This window comes from Micropterus dolomieu, linkage group LG06, assembly GCF_021292245.1.
Source record: "Micropterus dolomieu isolate WLL.071019.BEF.003 ecotype Adirondacks linkage group LG06, ASM2129224v1, whole genome shotgun sequence".
Taxonomy (NCBI): domain Eukaryota; kingdom Metazoa; phylum Chordata; class Actinopteri; order Centrarchiformes; family Centrarchidae; genus Micropterus; species Micropterus dolomieu.
In genome coordinates this window covers 10,956,456-10,972,492 of record NC_060155.1, presented here as the reverse complement: position 1 = coordinate 10,972,492, position 16,037 = coordinate 10,956,456, and the positions used below count along the sequence as shown (strand labels likewise).

The following is a 16,037-nucleotide window of genomic DNA, read 5'->3' as shown; positions in this document are numbered from 1 at the left end:
TCAGAAAGGTATGAGAGGCGAAGGGTAGAAAACAGTGAAATTTCCATTGTTGATAAACCAGGCTGGTTGATTAAAATGTACTTAAATTTGCATACAATCGCCCACTTCCATCTGCTCAGTCCTGCTACTAAGCATCTTCTAAGAATCCAAGGTTTTCATTTTCAAATTATCTCTTAGAGAAAGTGCTGCAGCTTACCTTGAGCGTCTAATGCCGGCAAAACCTGAATGGGAGGCCTCGTCGATGAGCGGCTTGATGATACGTTCCATCATGTCCGTCAGCACAGTGAAGGTGGGCACCACGATGAAGTCTATGAACCCTGTTGACAAAGAAAGAAAATCATATCATTTTGTCCATGTTCGCGTTCCTTACTGAAGTGTTTGAATTGTTTAACAGAGGCCCTGAAGAATCACTGTGATACTGTAACATCATAAAATGTCAAATCTTAGATACAGATAAAATTAAGTTCATAGGTATCAACACAACCAAGGACTAATGTTACATTTTGTCCTCTTGTCCCATGTCCCGCTCACTTTTCAAAATCCTATTTCTGTCCAGTTTCAGTTTGATTTATTCACTAAAATCTCACTGTGTCATTAGACCGTCCAGCTGCCAAAATGCAGATGGAAGAAGCTCTGAGCTGATAAAAACATTGATGTGCTTATCTTGGTCGCCTTCAATTATTACTGTGCGCTCACAGCTATTAAAAGGATAGGTTCAAAATTTAATTTTGTGAGTCTATTTTAAAACAATACTCACATACCTATACGTACATTAGAAATGTCCATGGCAATCCATCAAATAGCTGTTGAGATAATTCTGTCTGGACCAAAGGCGTGCACCAACAAACTGACAGACCAAAATTGCAATCTATTTGCGGGGGCGCTAGCTTGGCTAAAAAAACATGAGCTTTAAGATTCAGAGGCAGACTTATTGCCCTGCATTTGGGCTTTCAGGCACCATTATGCAGGTGGTGCTTGTAAGGATTGAGGAGCAACTCACCGATCTGGGACTGTGCCACCATTGTGGACTTTCGGTCGCAGAGTGGAGAGAACGGCAAGCCAAGCTCTGCTTCTTTGTCCCCCTGGAAATACAGCATCTTCCTCAGTCAAACACATTCTCAGAAACACACTCACAGTACACGTACACACCTCCAGCAAACACAAAATGCTCACACTTCTATCAGCACGTTTTGGATTTGTCTGGCCCCCGCCCCAAGTGCTTTTGGGCAGCAAATGTGTTTCATTTTCTCTCCTGGTTTTTCACAGACAGACAAGATGTGGAGTCAGGAGGCAATGTTCTTTGGAGAAGCTATTTATCTGCAATTCTTATCCCGAGAGACAAGGCCTTGTGGAAGCGGCCACAATAACAATAGCACTGATAATGAGAACAATGTGGATTAATAATGGAAGAGATGAAAGCAATGTGGAATCAGTTAAATGCTTGTCCTTCATGTTGACATTTACAAATATTCAATTTATTTTAAAGCCACTAATATCATTATTATTTTATCTTGGTGTTAGATTGCAACTGTGTAAAGAAAAATAAATTGCTTTTGTTGACGTCCAGATGACAACCAGTACAATCCTAAACACAAGAACCATTAGAGCGGCTAGAAGCAATTTAAGTGTACTATTTCGAGAAAAGATGAATCAACTCTACTTCAAATGTGTTTCATATTTGGCAATCCTAAGAAATCCACAGCTGGTCCAATAGAACATATATTTATCACATAGCAGGAAAAAGCACTGGTCATTTAAAGGTCAAGAATGAACCTTCTATTTCAACTTTTAAGCCAACATGGTCCAAAAGTCCTCAAAGTGATCAGAAAAAACAAACATTTTCAAGATCTAAAATTCCTTGACAACTGGGTGAAGTCCATCTGCTGAGGAAGATCATGTGACATGATCTAAAGCTGAAGAACAGCCACTAAATTGATTGTTTTGTCAACAACATAAGTCTGCATTTTGTTTTTGGTTTTCCAGTTCAAGGGCCTGTTTAATGGCATCGTTTACAGGGATCATTAATATTTTTCTTTTAACCCCTACTTCCTGCCACAACAAGTCTTGTGTTTTTCAGAGGTGATGTTTGAACTGTATGGTTGTATTACATTGCATTTCTAATAATTAGTCTCCATATATATAAAGGGGTGGGCAAAATATTAGATTTATTATAAGGCTGTTGTATTAGACTGCAATAGTTCTAACTATTTGCTAACTATGTACCTAATAAACTGTAACTGAGTGTATATTGTATATTGAAATGCATGCTGTGTTCTCTCTACTCCACTCATGATTTACTCTGTGACCTACCAGATACACCCACTCACCTGTCTGAAGAATTCCTCCAGTAGGGAGGTAGTCCAGCGGTGGTGGAGGTCCCAGCTTTTGGCAGGGTGGCTGATGTCTGCTGTGTGCAGCAGCAGGGACAGGGCTTTGGGCTTGTCAATGCTGAAAAAAGAAGATACACAATTTTTAACAACTGAAGTCCACCACAGAGTATCATTCATTTGTTTTGTTGTTTTCTTAAAAGGGCCTGTACACTGAGCTTTTGTGTGTTGAGTGTTGTTTTTCAGTGAATCACAATGTATGTGATTAGTTCTTTAAAATGAAGTTAAATGTGGGGTATACAATTCTAATCCAGTACATGTATTTTTGTCAAATTCAGCGAATATCTCCTCAGGGTCAGCTAGCTGTCTGTTCAGTGTGTGTGCAGAAAAAAAATCGAGTGTGTACACAGCCCTGGCTCTGTAAAGGAGAAACAACAAAGTGGCTCGGACCCCGCCACACAACACTAATCCAGCCGCTCCAGCTATAATTTGTGTGTCAGGTAACATTAAATGACTTGCCCTTAAACGTTTAGCTTACTTTCTAGTTTGCCAAGACATGCTGTTGTTGTGATGTTAGCTATAGTAGCAGGAGCGTTGTGAGTATGGCAGTTTGGAGCTGATGTGCTGGGTCTCGTCCTCTCTGCGTGTTAGCTTCACAGCAGCAACTGTAGTGACAGGTTGCTAACCCACAACTTGGCCAACGCTAGTTACTTGACTTTCTATGTGGTTGTTCACTCTATATCATGGTATTTGTGATGGTATCGGATTTCTCCAGAATCACATACTCACATTTAACTAGTAAAGTAAGTTATAAAAAAAATCTCTACAAATTGTTTTACATTAAGTTTGAATTATAAAAACAATAATCATTAAGCCCTCGAATAAGACACCTAAATCACTACAGGTGAGGTTGAATGGTTTTGGGAGGTACCTAACCTCTGCTTGGTCAATGTCCAGGCAAAACCAACATCATGAAGACAAACAGACATTCCAAATAAATAAATAAATAAATAAATAAATAAATAAATAATTAAAAGCACTGAGTGTCCCTGAAGATAAAGGGTCAATCATAAAAAGGCACAGCTGCAAATGTGTCTACAACAATCTGACCACAAAAATGAACTGACTGTGCAAGAACAGCACATTGCAACATTAAAAAGTTCAAGAGAGTGGATATGTTTTTTTATTGTCCTATATATGCTCAGCATGGTACCAATACTGCCTAGTTTCTGGGTTTACACCAGGGTAAAAATGTGCCCATTTGGAAATTGTAATGCAAATATAATTGTAACGGCTGTACTTCAATTTGACTAACTCTGAATTCTGAAGCCTTGTGTTAGCTTCGACTTAAAATTGAATGCATTTTTACACAGCACAAGGACTGCAGACTTTGTCCCCCATCACCTATATTCAGCTTCACAGCTGGTATGGACAGGGGGAACACTTACAACAGCCAGAAACTATGTCAATTTGTCAATTATTTTAAGATAGACTTGAAAAAGGGTGAACCTTTAAGTGCAACATGCACACAAATAATTTGAACTGGATAAAGTTACTAAGACATTACAAAAGTAAGCAGGCTGCAGGCTGCCTAATTGCAAAAGATGCATAGATATCAGACGATCAAAATATTTCATACTCTCAAAATATGTTATTGCCATGTCTGACTGCGATGGGGTTCATGAGTCTGTAGGTAGGATAATTTCTACTTCAAGGATAAGGCTGATATTCTATATTTTTCATACTGTCCACAAATCCCATAAAAAGACCAAAACCATCAATGTGTCTCTTGATACTTCCCTACCCCGTCTGTGGCCCCAAGCCCATTGGTTGCTATTAAAGACTTAAATCTTTATAACTCACTCATACATAGGAAGTCTTGATAATTTCTTCAAACTAATGTTACTCAAACAGGAGTAAACAGTGCATTTGTTAGGGACTATTTTCAGGGGTGGATTAACACACATTTGGTAGGGAGTGTTACGACAGCAGAGCGGTATGTGTGGGATTGACTCAAAATAAATTGCAGTGTTTGTGTTCATGGTAATAAAAAAACATGTCACCCTGAACAACAGTGTGGCTCGTTGATGGTTTTTTTAATAATTTGTGGGCAACAATGGAGCTCTATGGCACAGAGGACAAAACCTATTATTGTATTATTGTGATCAGTTCATTGCTTTTGGTTTTTGTTGGCAATAAGACATCCTTGTTGTGATGGCACAGATCAGATGGATGCACCCTCAAACTGTTAAATGATGACAGAGCATGTACATGAACGCCCCCCCCCTCCCACACAAACACACACACACACACACACACACACACAGCCGCCTACAAACAGAGAAACACCTCCATCAAAAATAAATGTCCTTTTCATCAAACTGCCTCCATTAGGATAATCAGTTTCCTACACTGGAACATGATGTGAAGATACTTAATTTCACCTCATCAGACATCAGCGATGTCTGAGGTATCACCCGATAACCATATCAAAATATCATGTTTAATGGACTGATGCATTTAAATAGGCGCAAAAATGAAAACACACAGCACAAGGTTAAACAGAGGTGAGAGAGCCTCGCTCAAATTTCCCCTCATTCCATTTGTGGCAGATGGGTCTTGAAGTGCACTCTAAGCAGGCCTGGAGCACAGTGGTTTGAAATTACTTTACATTAGAGTCTATTCAGCATTACAGCTTCCTGCAGACGCAATCTCTCATTCATGTGCATGTGCGTGTGTGTGTGTGTGTGTGTGTGTACCACGTTCTGTAGCTTGATGATTACCTTCCAGTCAGCGAGTTTGAGGTATATTCACAAATATAGGAAGCATAATATTATTGATTCTTATGTTCCTGCATGTTCTCAGGAAAGTGCTTATCTCCATATCACTATTATTATTTTTTGCCATTTTGTAGTCATGTTGAGTGCAATGCATTGTCAAAGTGAAAAGAATACCCTGAGGGCCAACAAGGTTCTTACAGCCGTCTCAGTGTTGCCCCTACATCAGCAGTGGTGACTCATCACGTCATATGATAGGTTTGTTTGATTGCTCTCTTTTATTTCTGTTCGCAAACGGAACCTGGCTGAACTTTGACTCTGTGAATCTGAGAATATTGTAACTGGTCCGGTATTGTATATGATCGGTTTACATTTTAATTTGGGGGAGGTCCACTGTACAAAGTGAAACTCTCAAGGGGCCGCTACAACCTGAAAGGCAACGCTAACGTGATAGATGGAGACACAGAGGAAGGCGTCAGTAGGCTACTAATCAGAAAAGAAGCGGATTACACAACTATTGAAAAAATTGTTGTTGAAAAATGCCTAAAAACGTTGACAGCAAAGGGAAACGCTGCGAACCTTGTTAAACAACCTGCCACGTTTCTTCACTCTTTCACCCACCACTGTTTACTTTTGACAAAGCACCTCATCACTGACTTGCAGCAAACCACCCATCCTCCAAACACAACTGCACTCATCAGATTTTGAAAACCAGATTAAGCATTCTGTCAGTACTTTCCAATTTCATGTAAAATTCTTTTATGTGTGGGTTTGTTACCCAGCAGAAGACTGCCACTAGCTCTTTTCAGAGCATCTGGCTGAAGAAGATAATGCAGAGGACAGAGCTCAGTGCCTTTTAGTAAAAACACAAGCACTTTCAGTAATAAATTCATAGCAAAATGAATCTATCTTTGCTAGCTTGGCAACTCTCTCTGTCACGTGACATTCGCCTAGGGGGCCATGGCCGTCCCTCAATACCACCCTACTGCACAAGCGTGTGACTTCATGACCACTCCTGTCACATATGTGCAAAAATATTAATAAACAAAATGGAATACATGCTGGCCTCTGTACATAGTTTAATACATCTAGTGGTCTGTCTTTTTGGCGTGTATCATTGCAACAGCCTTTGAGATCTTCTTTAAATATGTGCATTTAGAAGATTTACTCTTATTGTTTATATTAATTGCTTCCCTTTTGCAGTCTCCTTTTTTGTTCCACACCATTGAGTTTGATTTAACTGTAGCTATATTTATTGCAATCTAAGATCAAACTGTTTGTGTAATGTTATAATAATTTAACCACCCAGTAATATAACCCATATGAATGGTACTGCAATGCAGAGGGCATTCTCAATAAAATGAAATAGATTTGCCAATACTCAACAACTACAAGTGACTGTATGTGGTGGGGAAGTATTTATAGCTGCTATTTATGTTTGTAGGCACATCTTGCAGATTAGAAGCAGCCAAACAGGAGATCTGGCAAAAACAATATTACATAGTTTGGTTAAGGTTTTCTAGCTGGTCATCTTAGCTGTTGCAGTTTACAGTATAGCAGCAAACCTGCCAGCAATATTTCTACCACCGGCTGTTTTTCACCCAAGTGTGCAAATAAATTTCACCATGCCAAAGCTGGTGTGACTGCACTACAACTCTGCTGCAGACTTCCAGCACAGGAAAAACTCCTTACAAATGTATACATGAATTGCCTTATAATGGTCAATTAGGGGTCGAAGTGTTGAAGCCATTTTGCAGATTTGCCTTATTGATTCATAATTATGAAGGTTGAAGTTGAATTTAATGTATTCATTTTCTGATTGTCCTTCAATAAATAAAAAATGATAAATCATGACATTGAGAACATGAAAATGCACATAGATTTACTGACCGCTCCTAACACAAGCTATCATGTGTTTGTGCCTGAGTAATGCTGTAGTTACATCCTGACATCAGATCAGGTACTCATTGGCAACAAAATATGCACTCCATTGGTTTGTTGCGTTCCTCTTTGAGTACACCCCACAGGGCAGGGTTAATTGAGTTGTAAACAGTGGGTGGTTAGTAAACAGTGACCCCATGGCAGGGTTAATGAAGATGTAAATTGCTGGGATGAGGGCAGGGAGTGTTATCAGTAGTGAAAAAAAGGCAACTGACCCCTCAGGTTGTTGTAGGAAGTTCTTCATGGCCTTAACCTGCTGAAAGTGGCAAGACATATCTGTCGCCAGCACCATCTCCACCACCAGAGCCCGCAGCTCTCTTGATGAAAACAAAGGAGAGACAAAAAAGGAGAGGAAAACATGAGCCATGTGCTGCATAATGAACTGTCAAACTTGTGGATAATAAAAGCCGACTTATTTCGGAAGTCGCTAAAGTAAATGAAGGCAGCCAACGCAGATTTTGAGAGCTATTTATAATATCTGCTTTGACAAGTCCCAGCTTATGCCACAAGAAATCAGATTGCAGCTGTCTCCTTTAACGTAATCTCACACATAACAGTTCCATTTTGTACAAAGTAGTTGGACATTGAAGGTAATCCAACATTTCTGGTTTTTACTCCACGTAGCACAGTTGTTAATCTTGAAAAATAAGACATAAGTTACTTTTGGACTTTGAAAAGGTCACGTGTGCATTGAGAAACTGTTCAATGACCTGTCTGGTTTCCACCTGTCATGTCTGCCTCTCTGGCTGTTCTCTATTACATGTCTGAGTTGTATTTCCCCTTGCTGTCACACCAGCTCTTTCATCTCTGTCTCTCTTTCTCTCATTGTCTCACTGACCTCCAGTCATCCTTGGAGAGGTTGTATAGGATGTTCATCTCGTCGTCATCCTGCAGTAGGCGGTAGGCTGCGCTGACGTGGTGACTCTCCAACACTGAGCGGTCATTGTACAGGATAGCTGTGTCCGACCTGTCAAAGAGAAATAAAAAAAATGTCTCTCATCGGTCTAAATTGGAAAGAGAAATAATAGACCCCTAGATGTTGCTTCTTCTTCAATTTATCAATACAATGTATCACTTGAATGTGAATGTGATCAGTGCCAGTGCCTGTTGCTTATACGGTCTTGCACAGACTTCAATCTGGTTGAACTTTGATCTACTAAATGTAAGAATGTAATATAAGAATTCATGTTCTTTATATGGACTTTTGGACTTTTTTGGAATTTTAATTTTAACTGGAGACTCTTAAGGGACAAAATCTAACAGAAAACAACAAAAAAGGGGGAGAAAGAGCCCAAGACGGTTTAACCTACTACTCTACCTAAATATATATATAAAGCAATATTCAGAATGTCAAAGATATATAGGCTCTACACAACATAAAGGTTCTAAATTTTTACTTAACATGCTTAAACCAAATGAGACAAAGCCCTCCATAACCCCCAGAGAGTTAATGAAAATTGACCACTGATAGTAAGAAGTTTGTGAAGATCAAGATTAGATAACTATCTGGTTCAGTGAGAATAAAACTGAATTTGTTTTAAAATAAGACATGAAATAATCTAGAAAATCCCCTTTCTGAAAAGTATCATGTAGCGAAAAGTACACATCAGGACAACATTATTTATATAAAGTTTTAGAAGTTCTACCCAAAGGCATGGAGTTTGGAGTTAATTTGGAGTCCCGCCCTGCAGGCGATCTCAGTGTCAATGTACAGCCCCCTTGCTGTAAATGAATACATTGATCGGGTGACTCACTGCCATGCATTTTAGATTTTATGATCCATTACCTTGTCTGAATGTGGAAGTTGTTTGTGGTCCCCGTGTGCTCGTAGTCGTGCACAGCCGCCGCAAAGATCATGGCAAAGATCTCAAGCTCAGTCAACCAATGCTGGAGGCAAAGGAAGAGGAAAAGAAGAAGAGGAGGCGAGAGGGAAAAGATGGGATGTGAGGAAGGAGGGGGAGGTGAAGATGAGGAAGAAAGGGAGGGAAAGGTGTTATAGAGGGGAAGCCATGAGATGGAAAAGACAGAGACATCGACAGAAAAGAAGGAAAGAAAAGTAATGAACACAAGAGGAAAGAATGGACAGAAATAAGAGAAGAGAAATGAGAAGCCAGTCAATGGAAAAAAGGGGAAAGCAGGTAATGGTTTATCACGTCATAAAGATGCAGAGGAGAAAAGTGATATAAAGGATGCAGAGAGAGGGATTTGGCACGAGGGATACATTATAGTCAGGGATGAAAGGAAACAAATGGGAAGGAGAAGATAGAGGAAAGGTCAGCAAAGCAAAAAGGAATCTTTAGATAAGACAAGCTCTAGAGAGAATCACATTTTAAAATGTCGCTTTAACACTCTTTAATACTCTTTCCCTTTCAGACAGTGTCTCAGTCTGGTTTGTCACTGTTACCAAATATAAATGAAAAAGTCATGCACTATTTAATTTTAATACCAGTTAACGCTGTCACAAGGTGGGAATACACATCATGTTTTACTATTGAAGTTTTTTTTAGGTCAAGTTTAAACCTTTATGGGAATGAATTGTGAGTACAGCAAAGAAATGACGTGAAACTAGCAGCAACTCTTCAAGGAACATCTTGACATTTTGGGAAATATGCTTATTGTTTTTTTTTTCTGTAAATGTTCAATACTACTCTCATGTCTGCTTGGTAAATAACAGCTACAGACGGTAGCCGGTTACTTTTCTTTAGCACAAAGCTGTGTTTGGATGTCACACATACACTACATTAAGCTGGAGTGGAGCCATTCAACATCGACTATCAACTGTGTGTAGTAATTACATTATATATTGGCATTATATTTGAATTAGGTCCAAATGTCGACCCATTTTTCCAAATAATCCTCTGCTGTTGCCATCATGTATTTTTCCCATCACCGTGTGAAGTTGGCCAAGCTCCACAGCCATAGCATGCAGCTAGCTCTAGGCTTTAGCACTGTTGGTGCTGGGCTGCTGGAGTACAAAGTCACCGGAAGATGATTTAGGCACGCGGGAAGAGAAATGTGCAGCCATCCAATGACGAGATTTGGATTAGTAATCCAAATCTTCCACAAAAAGCCAATGGAATTTCACAATTTCGTTATAGTTATCTTAGTAGTAGAGTAGATTTAAAGTAGACATTAGTCACCTCTTTTCATATCGTATTTTGTGTTTGTCATGGAAAGAAAAGGGAGTTGACAAATGACAGACACGAGTGTGGTATTGTTCCTCTCATCCAACGCTCAGCAAGAAAGTGAATAAGCATATTTCCCATAAAATATTCGGTTAAACTAAAATTGTGTTTCATCATATGAGCGACACCCACATAACCCCCTGAATCCATAGATAAAGACGTCTATCACCAAAAGAACGTGAATAAAATGGACTGTTCCTGAGTGTGTGTGCATGTATTTGTTTTTATTTATGGCTGTTAGTGTTTAATCTGTGAGTGTATGCAGTATGCACACCTGTGAGTGGGCATTTCCTCTGAGATGTGCATGCATCTCAGTGCCCTCGTGTAAAAAGAGACAGGATTTAGATCAGGAGGGCCAGTTGATATTGGTGACTAATAAACAGTGGGGGTGGGAAAGTCACAAGGGGGCAGTACTTAGGGGTGTGGGTGGGGGCAAGATGGCCGAGTCATCCCTCACTATATTTCCTCATGGGGCCGGCTTTATGAATGACCAGTTGATTGTTTATTTAATGGAGTCTTGAGGGCCTGCAAAATGATAGATTCTCCTGCTCTCCCAGGAGCCCATGTTTCTAGAAGTAATGTGGTTTACTCCACAAGGCACTGCCCAAAGAAACACACCATGTCGACAGCTGTCGTAGCCACCTTATTAAGGTGATTAAATAAAAACACTGGAAGCGGGGGCAGCCGGCTGGTTTGCTGGTTGGGGACTTTGAACTCTGCTTTAGTGAGGCTAGTGCTTTTTCTTGGAATGAATGCGGCATCAGAAATGTCTTAAAGTCACACCAGTGGGAAGGAGTGAAATATAGGTCACCAGATGGAAAAAGAACAAAATCAAAATGAAATATGAAGAGTACAAATGAACAACGTTTTGGCAAGAAGAGCGAGAACATTTGACCTTAAATGTTGAGACAATAAAGATTAATAAGTGCCACATTTTGACAGATATTATTAGAATAGTGGGTTGATGTTCTCAAACCTGCCCTGAGTAAGATTTGGATTAAATGGCGATTGGCTCATGGATTCACCAAGAAAAAAAAATATCCATATTTAGCAGCTGCAAGGTAGGCCAAGCTGCAATTAGGCGGGCATACAGCAGCTGACAGAGATGTTCTGAATACCATGTGGATAAAATGATCTTGTTTTCATAGACTAAGCTGTACTTCTACACCTACACAGTATGTTCAACTGGTTTCTGTAGATTTTTTCAACAGATAGGTGTACAGTCAATCCTACTCACCACCATGCCAGTCTTAAGTAGCAAGTAGTGGACAGTCTGTGTGACATCAGCAGCGTGCATCAGGTTGTGGTAGGGGTTTTTATGTTTGCTGTATCCGACTTCTAGGGCCTCCACGAATGACACCACCGCAGAGATTGGGATCTGACGGCAGACAAAACAGCAAATGACTGCGAGGTGAAAAACACTGCAGACAGTGAGAAACATCTTAAAGCTATTTGGTGATTTGAATGATGAGCGCATACAATTTCAATGCGTGCACAGTCCCCTCAGCATTTGAAATTGATGTCATAAAAACATGGATCGTGAATCATTTAGTCTATTGCAGACTACGATTACATATTCATGTCGGCTTCATTGCCCGTGTCATTTACTCTCAGATGCTGTCACTTAAATTGGAGTGTCCTCCACTAGAAGACGCTGTGGAAAATGAGCTCCACCAGTATCAGATGAGATGTCCAACCCCCATCATTATGTGGTCATTGTTGAAATACAACAACACAATATAACACTTAAGAGACAAGATAAGTGAGTGCGCTCACTTCCATCAAATCAGGCATGACGAAGGGGAATAGTGAATGTTGTTATGATCGCTACTGAATATTTTTAGTTTCTCCTTTCTTTAATGACACAAACAGAAGGCATAACAGTGACCAGTGGAGCGTTATATACATGTGGCTTTACCTTGAAACGGCTGATAAGGTCGTATCTTGTGAGTAACTCGTAGAATATGAACTTAAGTGCGTGCTCCCCGCTGGCCTCATTTAAGGCGAACACGTCAAACGACCACTTGTCAACATTCTGTGTAGGGAAGAAAAAGTTTAAATAATTGTGTGGTTCTCCTCAAAAAATGTATTTATTGTGTTCAGAAAATACAAAATCTGTTAAGATAGATGGTGCAGCAATGTCTTAGGAATACATCCAGGTATGTAAGTAAGACTTTGGCACGTGTGTATCTGTGTGTGTACAAAATTGTTATTTCATATCTGTGTGCATCTGCATGGAAGTGTGTGCACATGTTAATACCTTAAGCACAGATATGACAGAAGGGGGGTAGCTGAGTCCCACCATATTGGAGGTGCGTCGGTACATCCTGTTTGGATGAGATAAAGACATCAAATGAAGCCCACCGCATGGGTGTAAACACTAGAGGTTACCACACCAGCCCCAAACCTCAGCCTGGGAGGATCCCCACCAAGACTCACTATAAACCTACACATTAACACAACTCAGTATGAAACTGTGCTGAAAAGGTTAAGTTGTGAAAGGGAACAGCATCTTTTTTTCCACATGCAAAAGGTTTAAGGCTTTGTCAAATATGTGGGACAGAATATAGATTAATTTAATTACAAAATGTAAAACAAGGTTTGTAATTCTCCATGAGATTAGTGGAGGCACTAGAGTCAGCTGGAAGGCAGCAAAGTTGGTATATGTTGCCCAACATCTCAAAAACACAGTGGTAGTACAACAAAATAGTTGCTTTACAACAGCTTCCATAAATGCAACTAAATATCAAGTTTCAAGGACATTGTTTCAAATTAAAAATGGACAGTGTATGCTTCAACGCTGTATTGTACCCCCCTGCTTCACCTTTGAATTTCCATCCTCCCTTTTCCAATCTTTCTTCACTGTAAATATCTGACAACAGACTGTCTGTAAAAACAGATTAAGAAAGATTATAGCTTACATGTTTGAGGCTTACTGATTTGAACAAATGCATGTTGCATGTTAGTGTGTGATAAAGCACAGCCTTGGAGAGGGAACTGTTTGCACCTCTGAATGATTGTGTTTAGCCAGGCTTGCCAAGGCTGAGCTGATGTATGGTCGACTCAGGTGAGCGAGTCACTGTGCAGAGGATGCACACATTTTTCCAGCAGATTGAAAATTTAAAGGACCATACCAGCAATTCATTATTTTCTCTATTAATTGGTTGGTCTATAAAACATTTGAAAACTAGTGAAAAATATCTGTCACAATATCCTACAGCACAATGTGATGAATTTAAACGTCTTATTTTGTTCAACCAATAGTCCAGAACTTTAGTAAAACAATTCTCTCATTAGAGAACAAAGAAACATTAAATATTTGGCTTTTTTACTTAAAAATGACTAAACTATTTATCACACATCTAAATAACACCTGATTACTCTCACAGCTCACTGTGCTGGATTACCTCTCTATATACCATTTTCATTTCGTTTCCATTACACATTCATTACACAATGCCAAACTAAGGATGTTGATAGCAGTGCCTTGAGTAATTCAGGGCTACACTACGTGGTAAAGATAAAACTTCAGTAGAGGAAAGATAAAGATGGTAATCAATATGGATTTAACATCAGTGACAACTTGCTGGTATGTGAATGTGGCTATGTGCATAACACATATACCTCTCAACAAATATACCAGCCTGGACGGCGTGGACGATGCTGCGAAAGCGAGGTTTCTCTTCATTGCGTCGCAGCATAAGGCCCATCTGGCGGGTGAAGGTGGAGGCCAGCCAGTCCCGCACCTCTGAGGGCACTGACTCTGACTGGATGTCACTGAGCTCATCCTCTGTGTCTACCAAACGCCTGAGAGAAGGGAGGGATGTACGTTAAATGACAGACATACACTGGAAGGGAAAATAGACAGATGCAGAGGCTTACCAAAATATTTTTATTATTTATCGTAGCTCTACTTTCAAAGGGGATCAAACTGAAATCCTAGTGCTGTCAATCAAATAATATCACCTCTTATGTAACATCAAAAACATCCCAGGCCTCTTGAAACACCGTGATGGACTTATTTGAATCCAATTGTATGATATAATTCCCCACAGCTACCATGTTGTGTTGACATATACAGGGGATCAAGAGAAAAGTCTGTTGGTTTCCACCCTCTGAACTCAATGCATGTTCTTAGGGCAAAGAGAAAGCATTCAGATCACACTGATAATCACAGTGCTACTTGGATTCTGCACTGGACAGTTCATCATCCTTCATCCTAGAGTGGTCATGCTGGCCCTAATCTGGTGGGATCTAGATGATGAGAGGCTTACATAATTCCATAAGCCAGGTCATATCTCGGATCTTGGCCCCGCATTCAACTATTGACATACATCGACCTAGTATATTCCCTAACCTTAACCATGCTGACTTTACATACCATTATTTGCCACATAAACATCATATTTAGTAGTGGAAGCAGTATTTAAGCACATTTACATTTATTCATTTAGCTGACGCTTTTATCCAAAGCGACTTACAATTGCTATTAATGTCAGAGGTCGCACACCTCTGGAGCAACTAGGGTTTAATTTTCTTGCTCAGAGATTGGAGGACTTGTCACATTGGGGAATTGAACACGGGTCTCTCACACCTAAGCCAAGCTTCTTATCCACTGCCCCATCACCACCCTGGAAGGTAATTTGATTAAGTAAAAGCAATAACACACTGTAAATAATATAGTCTTGCATTTAAATGTTACTACAGTAAAAGCAAAGAAGTAGGTCAGTGTTACATTATTTTATTAATGACGCTTTAACATTGGAGCAGTATTTAAATGTCATAGTTGTTTAAGGAGTTAATTTTATTTGCTTCATATACTTTGTGGTAGTGTAATATGCATCATATTTTATAAACTGATTATATGTTTTGTTTGTGTGAAAAGTAGTAACTATGACTGTGAAATAAATGTAGTGAAGTAAAAAGTACAATATTTTAAAAAGTAAAATACATTCAAAAAAATAGTTTATTAACTGCTTTTGGAAAAGTAGGAACTATGTGATTCCCTCTGCTTCTTGCCCCTTTCTTTCCTCCTCCTTTTCACTCCTCTATATTTTTTTAATTATTTTGTAAGTTTAAGTGTAAGTAAGCACAGTACTAAAATTTAATACATTTACCTAAGTACTTCAGAATTGGGGAAAGGTTAGCACCTTCTATACAAGTTTTAAATTTAGTTTATCATTGTTCATATTGGTGTGAGCCTCTGTAACAAAGCAAAGAGATGAAATGGTTAAAATTAAATAACAATTACAGCACAGGTCAACTGCCATTCTAATGAAAGTTATCTATTTTCCAAAGTCTGGCCTTTGTCAGTGTTGTGCTGTTGTTCTCAATAAATTAACCAGGTCAATATATTTTCCACTGTAGAAAGCTACTGTTTCTTACCTTGTCTCCTCAATGTAAACGGATTCCAGCACCGATGCGGCATACTCAAGGTTTTTCTTGAGGTCAGTGAGGGAAGCCTCTCCTCTCTCCAGTTGTTTCACCAGACATCTTAATCTAAAACAGAGATTCAACAGTCATTTAACAAATAGGATTACTCCCCTGCCATCTTGGCATGATGAATTGATTGCAAATGATATTGGATCAATCAGGCTTGAGTTCCTGCTGCACAATAGGCAACATTGTTTTTCTGTGAAAATAGACTTGGTCTGAATCACAAAGTGGGACAGCAGTAGACAGCAAAATAACATTTGATCAATAAGCTGAATTTAATTGTAGTCTTGGATTTCCACTACACACATCCACAGAAAAGTACAAACCGGCCTTTTCAACACTGCTTTAAAAAACAAGTCACTACTGACCAA

General features: G+C 39.4%; 1 protein-coding gene across 7 annotated transcripts in view; it reads right to left on the bottom strand.

The window, feature by feature from the left end:
• Positions 1-16,037, bottom strand: part of pde1cb (phosphodiesterase 1C, calmodulin-dependent b) — a 118,136-nt gene that overhangs the window by 7,926 nt on the left and 94,173 nt on the right. For all 7 annotated transcript variants that reach the window (XM_046052036.1, XM_046052037.1, XM_046052038.1 and 4 more), the window contains 11 exons: positions 15,616-15,729; positions 13,855-14,037; positions 12,491-12,557; positions 12,149-12,265; positions 11,468-11,608; positions 8,832-8,932; positions 7,884-8,012; positions 7,261-7,362; positions 2,328-2,448; positions 1,001-1,082; positions 197-317 (listed from right to left, as the gene is read on the bottom strand). In XM_046052036.1, the coding sequence (XP_045907992.1) occupies positions 197-317; positions 1,001-1,082; positions 2,328-2,448; positions 7,261-7,362; positions 7,884-8,012; positions 8,832-8,932; positions 11,468-11,608; positions 12,149-12,265; positions 12,491-12,557; positions 13,855-14,037; positions 15,616-15,729 (1,278 nt within the window). Of the gene's footprint in view, positions 1-196; positions 318-1,000; positions 1,083-2,327; positions 2,449-7,260; positions 7,363-7,883; positions 8,013-8,831; positions 8,933-11,467; positions 11,609-12,148; positions 12,266-12,490; positions 12,558-13,854; positions 14,038-15,615; positions 15,730-16,037 lie in introns of those variants that run through there.